The following is a 12,441-nucleotide window of genomic DNA, read 5'->3' as shown; positions in this document are numbered from 1 at the left end:
ATGGGCCAGCGAGCTGCACCCTCCGCAACTAGAATGAAGTCAATGAGCTGCCGCTGAGCTCCCGGGTGGCCAGATGGCTCAGTTGGTTGGAGCCAGGGCTTTCAACCACAAGGTTGACTCCTGCAAGGGATGATGGGCTGAGCCCCCTGCAACTAGCAATGGCAACTGGACCTGGAGCTGAGCTGCGCCCTCCACAACTAAGACTGAAAGGACAACAACTTGACTTGGAAAAAAGTCCTGGAAGTACACACTGTTCCCCAGTAAAGTCCTGTTCCCCTTCCCCAATAAAATCTTAAAAAAAAAAAAAAAAACAAACGTCCTGTTCCCCTTCCCCAATAAAAATCTTAAAAAAAAAAAAAAAAATGTGGTCTTTCTCTAGGGTCCAATAAAATAATAAATAAAAAGATGAGGTAATAGTCTCCTGTCAATCATAAGTGTCAATCAAGAGACCCCCACACCCAGAGAGGAGTAGCCCATTTTAGAAGAGAAGGAAATAAAAACTCCAAGTCCTCATCAGTAGATGCCTCTTGAGCCACGGTGTTTTTTGGCGCTGCTCCTATCCCTTTGGAGTCTACTTTCGCTCCTAATAAATTGCACTTTCACCACTGTATTTCTGTGTCTCGTTCAATTCTTTGCCCGAGACGCCAAGAACCTGGACACCGCGCTGAGAAGGGTCTGTTCTCTCGTAACATTAGCATCTACAAATATGTATACCTGGAACAGTGTTCAAAAGAATGGGCTCTGAAGGCAGACTGCCTTCCTCCAGATCCTGATTCCAACACTTACTACGTATGTAACTGTGAACAAGTCCTTTCGCCTCTCCATATGTGTTTCCTCATCCGCAGAATGGAGAGGAGAATAGTATTTACTTCCCAGAGCTGGTGGGAGCATTAAATGAGGTGTTTAGCATTTAGTATGGTGTCTGACACACAGTAAACACTGAATAGATGTTAGCTGTTATTAGAAAACCTTCTTGAAATCTCCGTAACTCGACTAACAATTGTCACCCCAATACACTTTAATTTAAAAAAATAAAAAAGAAAATAAAGAAAAAAGAAAACCTTCTTGCCAGTATATCCTTATTCCCCCAACTCTGCAATTCTGCCAGAACCCACAGAAACTGCTGGTAGAAGGGAAGTGAAGGCTACAAATGGTGAAGGTGATGAGATCGATCAGGGAGCACTGCCGTTGTCTTTACAAAAGCACATTGATGAGACTGGAGAACACACTAGAAGTCAGGGCTGCAAATATAGTTGTGGGCACAACATAGCCGCTGGGCAAACAAAATGTACCCATTCAAAATGCTGTTAGTCCACGACCTCTGAAATTAGATGCAAAACTTGGTCTGTATGTGCATGTTCATGGCAGAGGGTTCTGTTAAAAAACAAAATTCAGCTGAGTAAATCTACTTGGCTTTATGAAACAATTCCTGAATCAGCAGCATCTCACCTAGAAAATCACCTAGAAAAAAAAAAGATATGCAGAGGAGTTATAAAAAATGGAAGTCTTTTATAGGAAAGAGGATGGGGCGAGGACTCATTAGAAAATACAAGTGGAAGTTCATTGGAGGAAAGTAAGAGTTGAGGGTAACAACAGGTTCTCATTGGCTGAGCTGCTCTTTTTTTCCACTGGCTGGGCTTGTTGGTGGGCAAGAAGAAAACCTCCCTTCCTCCTGCCGGGTAGTAAAGTAGAAACACCTTTCTGTAGATGACAAGGTAGTCTCTTCCAGGTTGAGGTGACTGAGAAGAGTGACAGGGTGTGAGAGCTCCCTCTAGAGACCTTCCTGACTCCAATTTTAGTTGAGATTTCCTTTATTAATTTTCACAATTCATTGGCTTTCATCTGATTCATGACCTTAAGAAGCCTTAATTACCGGTAAGAGGGTTTAGAACCTATGACCTATTCAGTACAAAGTGCTCTGAGAGTGAAAAATTCGGTGTGGGCATCCAGCACCCTCTGGGGGAGGCAACCAAAAATTCTAGTGTTCACTGAGTGCAGAACTATGGGGGTGCAAATGCATTAGCAACTCTTTGGAAGGAAATAAACTACGCACAGCAAACTAGGGAACACTAACAGCATTTTGGCTTATAATTCATCTTATTTATTACAGCTTGTTGAGGTTTCCAGGCCTCCATTAATGAGGACAGAGAGTCCGTTTGCAGGTTTGAGTGCCTGTATGCATATGCGGGTGGGAAGAGGAATGGTTCAACTTGTTTTTCATCAAAAAAGGGTTATATGAGCTTCCAGCGAACTTCCATCACTACTATCCATAATTTTCTAGTTATTTTATCATCCATTGATTCTGTGCTTCCAGAAGCTCTGACGACCGAAAGCAAAACTGAAACACGAAACGAGAGAGCAAAAGAAAAGAAAGCACCAGAGGGAGTCAAGCTCCGGGTCTTTCGTCCTGCGGTCCCTTTAAGAGAAGAACCTCTTGGGACCGGCAGTCCCAACCGACCCCAGTTTTAACCGAAACCTAACCCGGACTTCCCCCTCTTGACTCAAATAAGACCAACTTTGGATTTTCCCTCCCCTATTGACCAATCAGATTCTGTTACCAGGCAGACTTCAGCTGCCGCTGGTGTGAGCCCCGCTCCTTCGGTCTCCGGGTGGCATCAACGACCAATGATAGAGCAGGCCGTGCGAGTATCTAGGCAGATCGGGGCTGTTCCAGCCATTCAGGAAAAAGAAAATAAAGCAACGCATGAGCCCGCTGGGCCAGGACCGTGGGGCTGGGCTGGAGTGAAGGTGGCTACGAGGTAGTTTCTCTTTCTCCCTTACCTTGATTGTTGCTTGTGTGGGAAGGCGACTGTTCAAAGGTAGGGAGGGGGCAATATGAGTTGGGAGGAGAGCAGAAAAAGATTTCAGCTGTATTTTCAACAGCTTCTACACCCATGTGCACGTGCCCCGAATCTGGGACCTCGTTCCCCCCACCGGGTTTCCTACGCCCAGCCCTGGAGTTCCGCTACCCTGAACCCCCTACTCTGCAGCAACCGGGGATTGAATGGAGGGGGAAGGGCGGGAGGTGGGGGCGCGCATCAGGATGGGATGTTGAGGGCGATGACGTAGGGGCCGGCGACGTGGGGAGGGGGGCGGCGGGGGAAGCCGTGGCGAGATTAAGCAATGAGAACTTGGGCCCAGTGTTTTCCAAGCCTGGGAGGGCAGAATGTGTTCGTATCCTTCCTGACCTCCCAGGCAGATTCAGTGGTGAGGAGTGTATGAGAGAATTAGGGAACTTTGTTTTGTGGTGGTGGTTGTTGTTTTTGAGGGAGAAGAGGGCAGTATGGGGGTCAGAAGCAGAAAGGAAAATGTCTTTCGAACATGGATCCCCGATCCCTCTAGCTCTTCCTTTACAGTTTTCCACATTTAGGAGACAGACTGCAGAAAGGTGGGGCAGATAGAGTGAAGATGGCAAAGATCTTTTGGGATATATATATATATATATATATATATATATATATATATAGAGAGAGAGAGAGAGAGAGAGAGAGAGAGAGAGAGAGAGAGAGAAATAATTTCTAATTTTTGGACAAGGCAGTTGGTGAGAGAAAGACCACTGGAGAAATTCGGAGGCTTTCTTTCTGTTTCTCCATCTTTCTGGGTAGAGAGATGAAGAGTGCCCTGGGGTCTCTGGAGGAAGGAAAGTTAAATCTTACCCTGTTTCCTGTCAACCCTAGCCCTCATGCCGGGATGGCAGAAGATGAACCTGGTGCTAAGAGTCCAAAGACTGGGGGGAGGGCCCCCTCAGGGAGTGCTGAGGCCGGGGAGCCTACCACCCTTCTCCAGAGGCTCCGAGGTACCATTTCGTAAGTACTCACCACCACCTCCAAGTCTTGTTCCAGACGTGGGCGTCGATCCCTGTAGCCCCTCACTTCCTCTGTAGATGGACTGCCTCTCCCCCGGCAAGTGCATCTAACCAGGGGGAGATTCTTGCCCCGGTAGCAGTTCTGGAGCACCTGGTCGGCATCTCAGCCCTGAGTCATCAGACCAGGAGGGGGCAAATCTTGTGTCTGACCTCCAGCTTTCTTCTCTCCTCCACAGTAAGGCCGTGCAGAACAAAGTAGAGGGAATCCTGGTGAGTATTTTGGGGAAGAGGGCAACAGAGAGATGGAGTTGGTGGGGGATGAGGATGGTGAGGATATGGATAATTGAAAGGTTTTCTGGGAGAGGCACTGTTGTCTACCCTGTCAGAAGACAGTTGGCTTTGCAACTTGCTGCCAATATGACCTTGAGCATCTCCGTGTCTCTGTGACCTCTGATCCCCTCTGCTCCCCCTGTCACCATGGCAGCCCCTAAGGGCCCCTGAGAGCACAGTGAGCACCCAACTTCAAATCCTTCTAAGGTCCTTTTTCAGTCTGACGTCTCTAAGTCAGCTAAGACTTTTTGGTAAAGGTCTGCAGGTCCTACCATGCATCTTTCTTGGCTTTATTGTTTCTCCTGCCTCTGTTCTTCCTTCCTCAGCAAGATGTACAGAAATTCTCAGACAATGACAAGCTGTATCTCTACCTTCAGCTCCCCTCAGGGCCCAGTACTGGAGACAAAAGGTAGGTTTGGCGCTGGACTTGCAGTTGTCAGCGGAGCCAGCAGTACTGAAGTGGTGGTCTGGATAGAAGCAGGACCACGGTTGGGATCTCAGTGCTGCTTTTCTTACTTCCCTTGCAGCTCAGAGCCCAGTACACTCAGCAATGAGGAGTACATGTACGCCTACAGGTGGATCCGTAACCACCTAGAAGAGCATACTGACACCTGTCTGCCAAAGCAAAGTGTTTACGATGCCTATCGGTGGGTGCACGGGGGGTGGTGAGAGGGTGGGTTGGTGGGCATAGGACTACCCCCTTGCCCCTGGAGAGCTCCCTGCCATGACAGAGCCTGAGTTCGTAAAGACTTTCCCCAGCGTGATCCCAGGGGCCCTCTGAACCCACCCATGACCTCCTCTGTGTATCTTCCCACTCTGCCCCCACTCACTCAGGAAGTACTGTGAGAGCCTTGCCTGTTGCCGCCCACTCAGCACAGCCAACTTTGGCAAAATCATCCGAGAGATCTTCCCTGACATCAAGGCCCGAAGGCTGGGTGGCCGGGGCCAGTCCAAGTATCCTTGACTGGAGAGGTTGGGGCTGGAGGACATGGGGAGGAAAATTTGTGGATGTGGAGAGCCAGGACGAGAAACTGCCTAACCTTCCTAAGAGGCTTGGAAACCCCAAGTGTGGGCTGCTCCTTAACTTGCATCAGATATTGCTACAGTGGCATACGAAGAAAGACCTTGGTATCTATGCCACCCTTGCCTGGCCTTGACCTGAAGGGCTCTGAGAGTGTAAGTAATAAGACAACCCTCTGATTGCACTCTTCTCTCCAAGGTAGAAGTCACAGGTCTTTGGGACATGTTTTGAGGGCTGACACAGCCTAGGTCATTCTGCACATACCTTCTGGGTATGTAGGATATGCCCTCTGCCCACCCTACGGCTGGGGCAGAGGACGAAGGGAATTGGTGGGTTTCTGGGATGGGATGGTACAGGCCCCTCCCACCCCCAGTCTGGTCTTCCTATGGTCAACATGGGTGTTTGAGAGGGGTCAGGGGTCCTTTAGTTTGGAGTGTGATGGGGCACGTCCTTCCTCACTGCAGCCAGAAATGGGCCCAGAAGTAACCCCAGCACCTCGGGATGAACTGGTCGAGGCAGCCTGTGCCCTGACCTGTGACTGGGCAGAGCGAATCCTGAAACGGTCCTTCAGTTCCATCGTTGAGGTCGCCCGCTTCCTGCTCCAGCAGCATCTCATCTCTGCCCGATCTTCACATGCCCACGTGCTCAAGGCCATGGGGCTTGCTGGTGGGTGGACCCTCTCTTCTGTCCGAGAAACCCTCAGGCTTCAACTTCAAAGGCCTCCACACATAGGAGGAGAGAGGAGTTTGGATTTGCCTTCTGTTCCTAGACCACCTTTCCCTGCCTCTACCAGTCAGTCAGTCAGAATCACCCCATTTCTCCATCCTGTTTCCTCCTCACCTTATTACCTTTTCTGACACTTCTGCAGAAGAGGATGAACATGTTCCTCGGGAACGGTCATCTAAATCCAAGAATGGTGTAGAGAACCTAGAGGGTGGAGCCCATAAGAAACCAGAGAGACCAACCCAGGTAAGGAAGTCAGTGCCCCTGACCTTGCAGCCCTGGGCTGCGGGCTCAACGTACCCTTCGCCCGCGGGTGCCGTACTTTTTCACCTCCAGTGTCCAGTCTTCCCATTCACTGTGTCCTCTGTTTACCTCTCAGCCTCCTCAGGAGCTGGAAGCCCGGGCTGGGGCTGGCCCCCCAGCACGTGCAGAGCGGAAGAAGAGTGTAGTCGAGAGCCCGGCCCCTGCAGCCAGTAACCCGCAGGTTAACGCCCTGGTGGCCCGGCTGCCTCTGCTCCTGCCCCGGGCCCCTCGCTCGCTTATTCAACCAATCCATGTCTCTCCATCCATCCTGGCCCCCAAGCTTCCTCCAGGCACTCTGAAATTGGCCACGCTGCCTCTGCCCACCAGGGCTGGGGGACCCCAGGCAGCTGTGCCCTTCATTAATATGATCTTACCAACTGTTCCTGCTTTGCCTGGACCTGGACCTGGGCAAGCTCCACCTGCGGGGCTCACTCAGCTGCTGGGCACAGAGAATAGGGAGGTAGGCATAGGCGGTGACCCAGGACCCCATGACAAGGGTGTCAAGAGGACAGCTGAAGTACCTGTGAGTGAGGCCAATGGGCAAGACCCACCGGCTAAAGCAGCAAAGCAGGATATAGAGGATACAGGAAGTGATGCCAAAAGAAAACGGGGACGCCCTCGAAAAAAATCAGGTGGAAGTAGGGAAAGGCATTGTACCCCTGACAAGGCAGCAGCTGCCGTGGACTCTTCCCAGGCCTCAAGGTTACCACGGGAGACATGGGCCTCTGGGGGGTCAGAGAGGCCAGGACCAGTGGGAGAGGCTGAGAAGGGGGTGGTGTTTGCCCAAGGTCAGGAAGATGGTGCTGTGTCCAAAGGAGGAAGGGGCCCCAGCTCCCGCCATGCCAGAGGAGAAGATAAAATTCCTCTTGTCACCCCAAAAGTGAGTGTCATCAGGGGCAGTAGAAGCCAAAAGGAGGGTCTTCACCTGGTCCGGGGAGAGGCAGACACTGCAGCACAGGGTAATAAAGACTCAAAGGGGCACGTGCTTCAAAGTGCCTCGTCCCAGGAGCAGAAAGACCCCAAAGCGACACCCCCGTGATAGGTGTGTGGGGAAGCGTGTTTATATTCAGATGTGATCTCTACCTGACTGCCTATCCAGGCCCTCGTCCACACTCGCTTCTCTGGCTCTTTTCCGAAGGGAATTCACGCTCTTCTGTACAGACAGCTGCGGCTTCTCTGTCTTAACACAGTGCCTGCTTCCTGCCTCTGACCTTTTCAGCTCGGTCCCCTTGGCTTCAGAGTCACTAATAAATCTAGTGACCTCCTTACTTGGATCCCTGTGCTATCCTGGGGGGAGATAGGGATGGATGGAGTGTGATGAATAGTTAGGTTAGGAATCTCTGGGTTTTAAACCGTAGAAAGCCTAACTCAAGCTGGCTTACAAATAAAGATCTATTGGCTCATGTAACTGGAAAGTCCAGAGGTAGTGCTGGCTCCAGGTACAGCTGATCCAGTGTCTCTGTGTCTAAATGCCCGAGTGACTTTTCCGCCACCGCTGCTCCCTGCTCTACCTTCCGTCCGTAGGATTACCTTCAGCCTGGGCTGCCTTGGGGCTGCCAGCACTCCTGGAATTACTTGTCTGCTCTCTTACGTCCAGCCAGAAACGTGGCATTTCTGTACCAGGAATCCTAGCAAAAACCCTATGATCCACTCTGATTAGGCCAGCTCGAGTCATGTATTTACCCCTAGCCCATCTCTGTGGCCAAGGGCTGGTACATGCTAATTTGCTTACTCTGTGTCTTGGACTGCACCTGTGGAAAAGGTGGGATCAGCCTCCTCAGAATCACACAGATCCCCAAATGGAAACTGGAAGGGGGAAGTCCCTGGGGAGGCAGCTGACACCCAGCCACTGCTAGGAAGTACTTGTGGTTTTAGCTTTCTAGGTGGAAATCAGCCATACCTGCTTTTCTCCCTCACAGCCTGGGCATTTTCCTTACTGCAGCTGTAACCTCTTTCCTCTTCCTGTGGTCTCAGAAGGAATGAGAGGGAAGTCACCCTCCTTTCGGGACTATCCCTTTAGTCTCATTTAGATGACAGTCTCTTTTTTGCACCTGTGTCTCAGAGCTGGGGCTCCTTCCTTTTTCTGTTTCCTGTTTTCCTCATTTCTGCTTCCCTGTCTCCCACCCTACTGCCACTCTCACCAAATAGAGGGAAAGATTTCCTTCTAGTCATGTTATTAAATTCATTCTGCACCCACCAGGTGTCAGTCTCTTGTCATACATGTGTCAGGACTAGCCAGGATTGTGGGGTTTAGGCTAGCTGTATGGGAGGGGGTGGCTCTGTGCATTGGGGAGCACACATGGAAAGGCAATCCGGACGGTCCAGGTGCATCCTGGGAAAAGCAGTAAACCAGCGGGCGTTTGCCGAAGACACTTGGTCTTCTGCCGCCGTAGGGTAGCTTCTGTCAGGGAATCTTGGTTCTTCCCAAGAAAGACAGATTTTCTTTCAGGGAGACTTGTTCGTTTAGTTGTGCTACAGCAGATTTTTAAAAATTATAATGTGTAATGTTTGATATCTATAAAGAATGTATTTAACATGAATAAATTATGAAGCCTAATAATTAAATGACTACCTATGATCCATCATCCAACTTACGCATTAACACATTAGAAATACCATTGACTTTCTTGTGTTCCTCCCCTGTCCTATTCCCTGCCTCTCCATAGAGGTAACTACTGTCCTTAGTTTTGTGTTTATTAATTACCTACTACATATATATTTAACTATACATATATAACCATATGTGTATATATCCTTTAGAAATCTATTCAGTTTTGCTTTTTTAGCATTGCACACATTTTATACTCTAATAATTCCCTGTAGTTTGCTTTTTTCATATAACATTTCTAAGGTTCATCCACATTGTTGTAGATAGTTATGATTCATTCATTTTCATCTGCGTAATATCTCATCAAGTGTGTAAACCACAAGTTATTTATCCATTCACCTGTCAAAGGACTTTGGGTTGTTTCCAATTTTTCGCTATTACAAACAATGCTGCTATGACCATTCTTGTACATGTTAGTGCCTTTGTTTTTAGTAAGATTTCTGGAAGGTTTTCTAAGATGGTCCTTTTGGTCTGTACACCCTCTGAGTTGGGGACTGTTCCCTCCATCTTATTCTCTGGAATTGTTTACCTCAGATTGAAAGGAACCGTCCCTTGAAAGTTTGGTAAAGCTCACCTGTAAAGCCATCTGAGCCTGGCTTTTCTTTGTGGTAACAATTTTTAACTATTGATTCTGTTTCTTCAGTCATGGCTATTTGGGCTTTCTATTTCTTCGTAAGTCAATTTAGGTAAAGTGTTTTTCTAGAATTTCGTGTATTTTATGTCTTTTTTTTCCTTAATGAAATTTTTTCTATTTTTTTTTACCTCTGCTCTGGGTATTTACTTCCTCCTTTTCATTTCTACTGTTTACTTGCCCCCCCCCCCCCCCCGATTACTGGCACCAGAAATTTGTTATTTTACTTGTCTATCTTCAGGTACTACTTTGGGCTTTGTTGATTCTCTCCCTTATGTATTTGTTTTCCATTTCATTAATTGTGGATCTTCTCTATGGTATTTCTTTTCTTCTGGTTGCTTTAGATTTCATTTTATGTTCTTTTACAACATCTCAATTTTGACACCTATCTACTTAGTTTTCAAGCTGTCTTTTCTATTGTAAGCTTTTAAGGACCTGCTTCTCTACATTCCCCAAGTTTTTCTGTTGTAAAGCATTTCAATTATTTAGTTCTAAGAATATTTAAACTACCCTTGTGATTTTTTTTTTGATTCATGATTTAGAAAAGTTTTATAAATTTCCAAATGTCTAGATGTTTAAAAATTTATCTTTTTGATGTTGATTTTCAGCTTAATCATTTGTGCTCAGAGAATGTGGTCTCTCTGCTACCAGTTCTTTGAAATTTGTTGGGGTTGTTATTTTATATTCTGTAACTTACCGTGGATGTCCAGATCTGTTTTGTTGTTGCCTGTGGTAGCTTGTTTGCTTGTATGTTTTGTATTTTGGGGTTTTGAGCTCATATTTTGTTAAATTTAATCTATGGGAACCCAGAGGGCCTAAGTCGGTGGTACCTTGCTTCTGCCCGCAGCCAAAGGGTGCTCCTAACCCTTTAAAAGTCCTGGTTTAATTCAGGAGGCCCCGGTTTTCTCCCATTCCTTGGCTAGGCCCGAAGTGTAGCCTCTGATCACAATACTGATATTGGCATTTGTCCCCAGGGCAAACCTGCTTTTCCTACTGCATGTTGCTCATCCTTCATGTAAGTTTCAGCTTTATATTATTATTTTCTTCCTTTTGTGATTTGCCTTACTTTCTTGCAAGCCCAGCAACGTGCTAAACGTCATGCCTGCTGTAATTGGTCCAGGATCTAGTTATATTTTAATGGGACAGTCCTTTCTCATATCCATGCCACCTGAAGTAGGAGTCCATTACTGTGGTTTGGATATTTCCCTTCTTGCTTTTTAAGTGCTAGGCACTTGTTAGAAGCTCGTTGGCTTAGGCTCTGCCTTTCAGTCAGTGACGATCGCAGCACAATGTGAGTTACGTTAGCAGTAAGCACAGAGCTGTGGGAGCCCAGAAGAGTAGCACATAGGTCAGACAGGAATGACGGATGACTTCCCAGCAGAGATAAGGAGGCTTTAGCTGGATAAGTCTAACTCACACAGCAAGAACAGAACAACGTAACAGTTCAATCTTGATACTCATTCTACTGCATAGGAGCTGGGTGTAAATTCAGAGAGCTCAATTTGGGCAGCAAGAGGAGGGCATTCCAGGAAAAGCAGGGGTTTGAGGATGTGGGATGTATCGGTTTGGCTGTACAACCCCGTAGAGAATCCTGTCCGACAGAAAGGATGTGTTTGACTACTAGTGAGAAATACACTAGAAGAAGAACACACACCATTATAATTATCTGTTGACTGAATGAATGTGTGAAAGGTATAAAGGTTGCATCAGAGGATGAAGGAACTGGAGTAAAGAGGAACCAGCCAGGCAGCTGTTGCCATTATTCATGTACCGTGTTTCCCCGAAAATAAGACCTAACCGGAAAATAAGCCCTAGCATGATTTTTCAGGATGACAGCCTCTGAACATAAGCCTAATGCGTCTTTTGGAGCAAAAATTAATATATACAAGACCCTTATTTTTGGGGAAACACGGTAAGAAGAGATGAGGGACTAGACCAGACTGCTAACACATCAGAGGTGATGGGCATGTGGGAAAATAAACCACTGGTGATAGAATAGATAGAAGCACCCAAGGAAATACTGTCCTCACTGTGATTGGGTTTGGGGATGTTTCCTTTCACTTTGGGAGAACAGGGCACTGGATAACTTTGAGATTTACATGAATGTTATGGTGAATGTATGGCGTTTACGTGAATGTTATAGCCTATTTAAAAACTTACTCTATTTTTAAAATCTAACATGAAACAAGTTATGCTGTAATTCAGGCAATCTTTAGCTCATTAGATGAAGGGCTAAACTAAGATTTTGGGGACTGTCTACTGCTCCTCTACCATTCCTTTTTCTCTCCCCAATACCCTGTTCCCCACTTCCATTACCTCCCCACCCCATGTCATCTTTTATTTTAGCCCTATCATAAATGAAGTTAAAGATAATTTATAATTTACTAAAATTTGAAATAATATTTTGCTATTAAACCAAGACAAACTCTATATGTCTAGTCTGTGGTCCCAAATAAATGAATTTATGGCTTATTTTTGTGGATAACAATCAACTTTCTTTAGAAATCAAAGCAAATGCCACATTCACTCACATTAAATGGGCAAATTAATGTCACTATATATTTGTCTAAGTGTTTTGTCTCACGTTACAGTTCCCAGTAGGTCTACTCCTTTGCCTAGGATATTCCTGCTGGCTCCATCCAATGAGATAAAGCTAAGTATAACATACATGTAATGCAGTATTTCTTAAATGTTCACAAGGAGGCATTTGTTTACTGGAAAGAGCATGAATTTGGCTTCAATCTTAGCTTGACCACTTTCCATATGATTTTGAACATTTATTTAGTCCAGGTTTTTTTTCAAACTGTAGATTGCAACCCATTAGTAGGTTGTGAAACTGATTTAGCAAGATGGAAAACTGTTTTTAAAAAGTGAGATGGAATAGAAAATACTAGTGCATTCCATATAGTAAGGGTAAGTATTGTTTCATGAAACTTATCTCAGTGAAGACATGTCTATGTGTTCTGCAGTGGTCATGATATAAATGGTATTTCTTATGGGTTGAAGTAAAACAATTTTGA

General features: G+C 46.5%; 1 protein-coding gene and 1 long non-coding RNA gene across 4 annotated transcripts; one reads left to right on the top strand and one right to left on the bottom strand.

Moving 5' to 3' along the window:
* Positions 1-2,158: 2,158 nt before the first annotated feature.
* On the bottom strand, positions 2,159-2,991 carry LOC141568569 (uncharacterized). The gene is made up of 3 exons (XR_012491723.2): positions 2,782-2,991; positions 2,559-2,665; positions 2,159-2,338 (listed from the first exon to the last, which is right to left on the bottom strand). It is a non-coding gene; the product is annotated as an uncharacterized LOC141568569 (long non-coding RNA).
* On the top strand, positions 2,602-11,978 carry RFX5 (regulatory factor X5). Of its 3 annotated transcripts, none has more exons than XM_019740050.3 (10): positions 2,602-2,759; positions 3,678-3,806; positions 4,042-4,075; positions 4,462-4,544; positions 4,663-4,782; positions 4,970-5,089; positions 5,230-5,311; positions 5,621-5,822; positions 6,025-6,125; positions 6,259-11,978. In XM_019740050.3, exons 1-10 carry the CDS (start codon positions 2,626-2,628, stop codon positions 7,219-7,221), a joined length of 1,968 nt encoding a protein of 655 aa, XP_019595609.3. In that variant the 5' UTR covers positions 2,602-2,625; the 3' UTR covers positions 7,222-11,978. The 3 variants fall into 3 exon arrangements, with proteins under 3 accessions (XP_019595609.3, XP_019595610.3, XP_019595611.3); XM_019740051.3 differs by having other exon boundaries at positions 2,721-2,819; XM_019740052.3 differs by lacking the exon at positions 2,602-2,759 and adding an exon at positions 3,083-3,207.
* Positions 11,979-12,441: the final 463 nt, after the last annotated feature.

Source organism: Rhinolophus sinicus, chromosome 7 (assembly GCF_057876585.1).
Source record: "Rhinolophus sinicus isolate RSI-liver-muscle chromosome 7, RSI-T2T, whole genome shotgun sequence".
Taxonomy (NCBI): Eukaryota; Metazoa; Chordata; class Mammalia; order Chiroptera; family Rhinolophidae; genus Rhinolophus; species Rhinolophus sinicus.
The sequence above is the reverse complement of the archived record's forward strand: the minus strand, read 5'-3'. Positions and strand labels throughout refer to the sequence as shown.

Bases quoted from the DNA above. Each gene is read 5' to 3' on its own strand.
- RFX5 (XM_019740050.3), top strand. From the start codon at position 2,626: ATGATAGAGCAGGCCGTGCGAGTATCTAGGCAGATCGGGGCTGTTCCA. The intron at 4,076-4,461 runs GTGAGTATTTTG...TTCCTTCCTCAG, and splicing joins ACAAAGTAGAGGGAATCCTG to CAAGATGTACAGAAATTCTC. The intron at 4,545-4,662 runs GTAGGTTTGGCG...CTTCCCTTGCAG, and splicing joins CCCAGTACTGGAGACAAAAG to CTCAGAGCCCAGTACACTCA.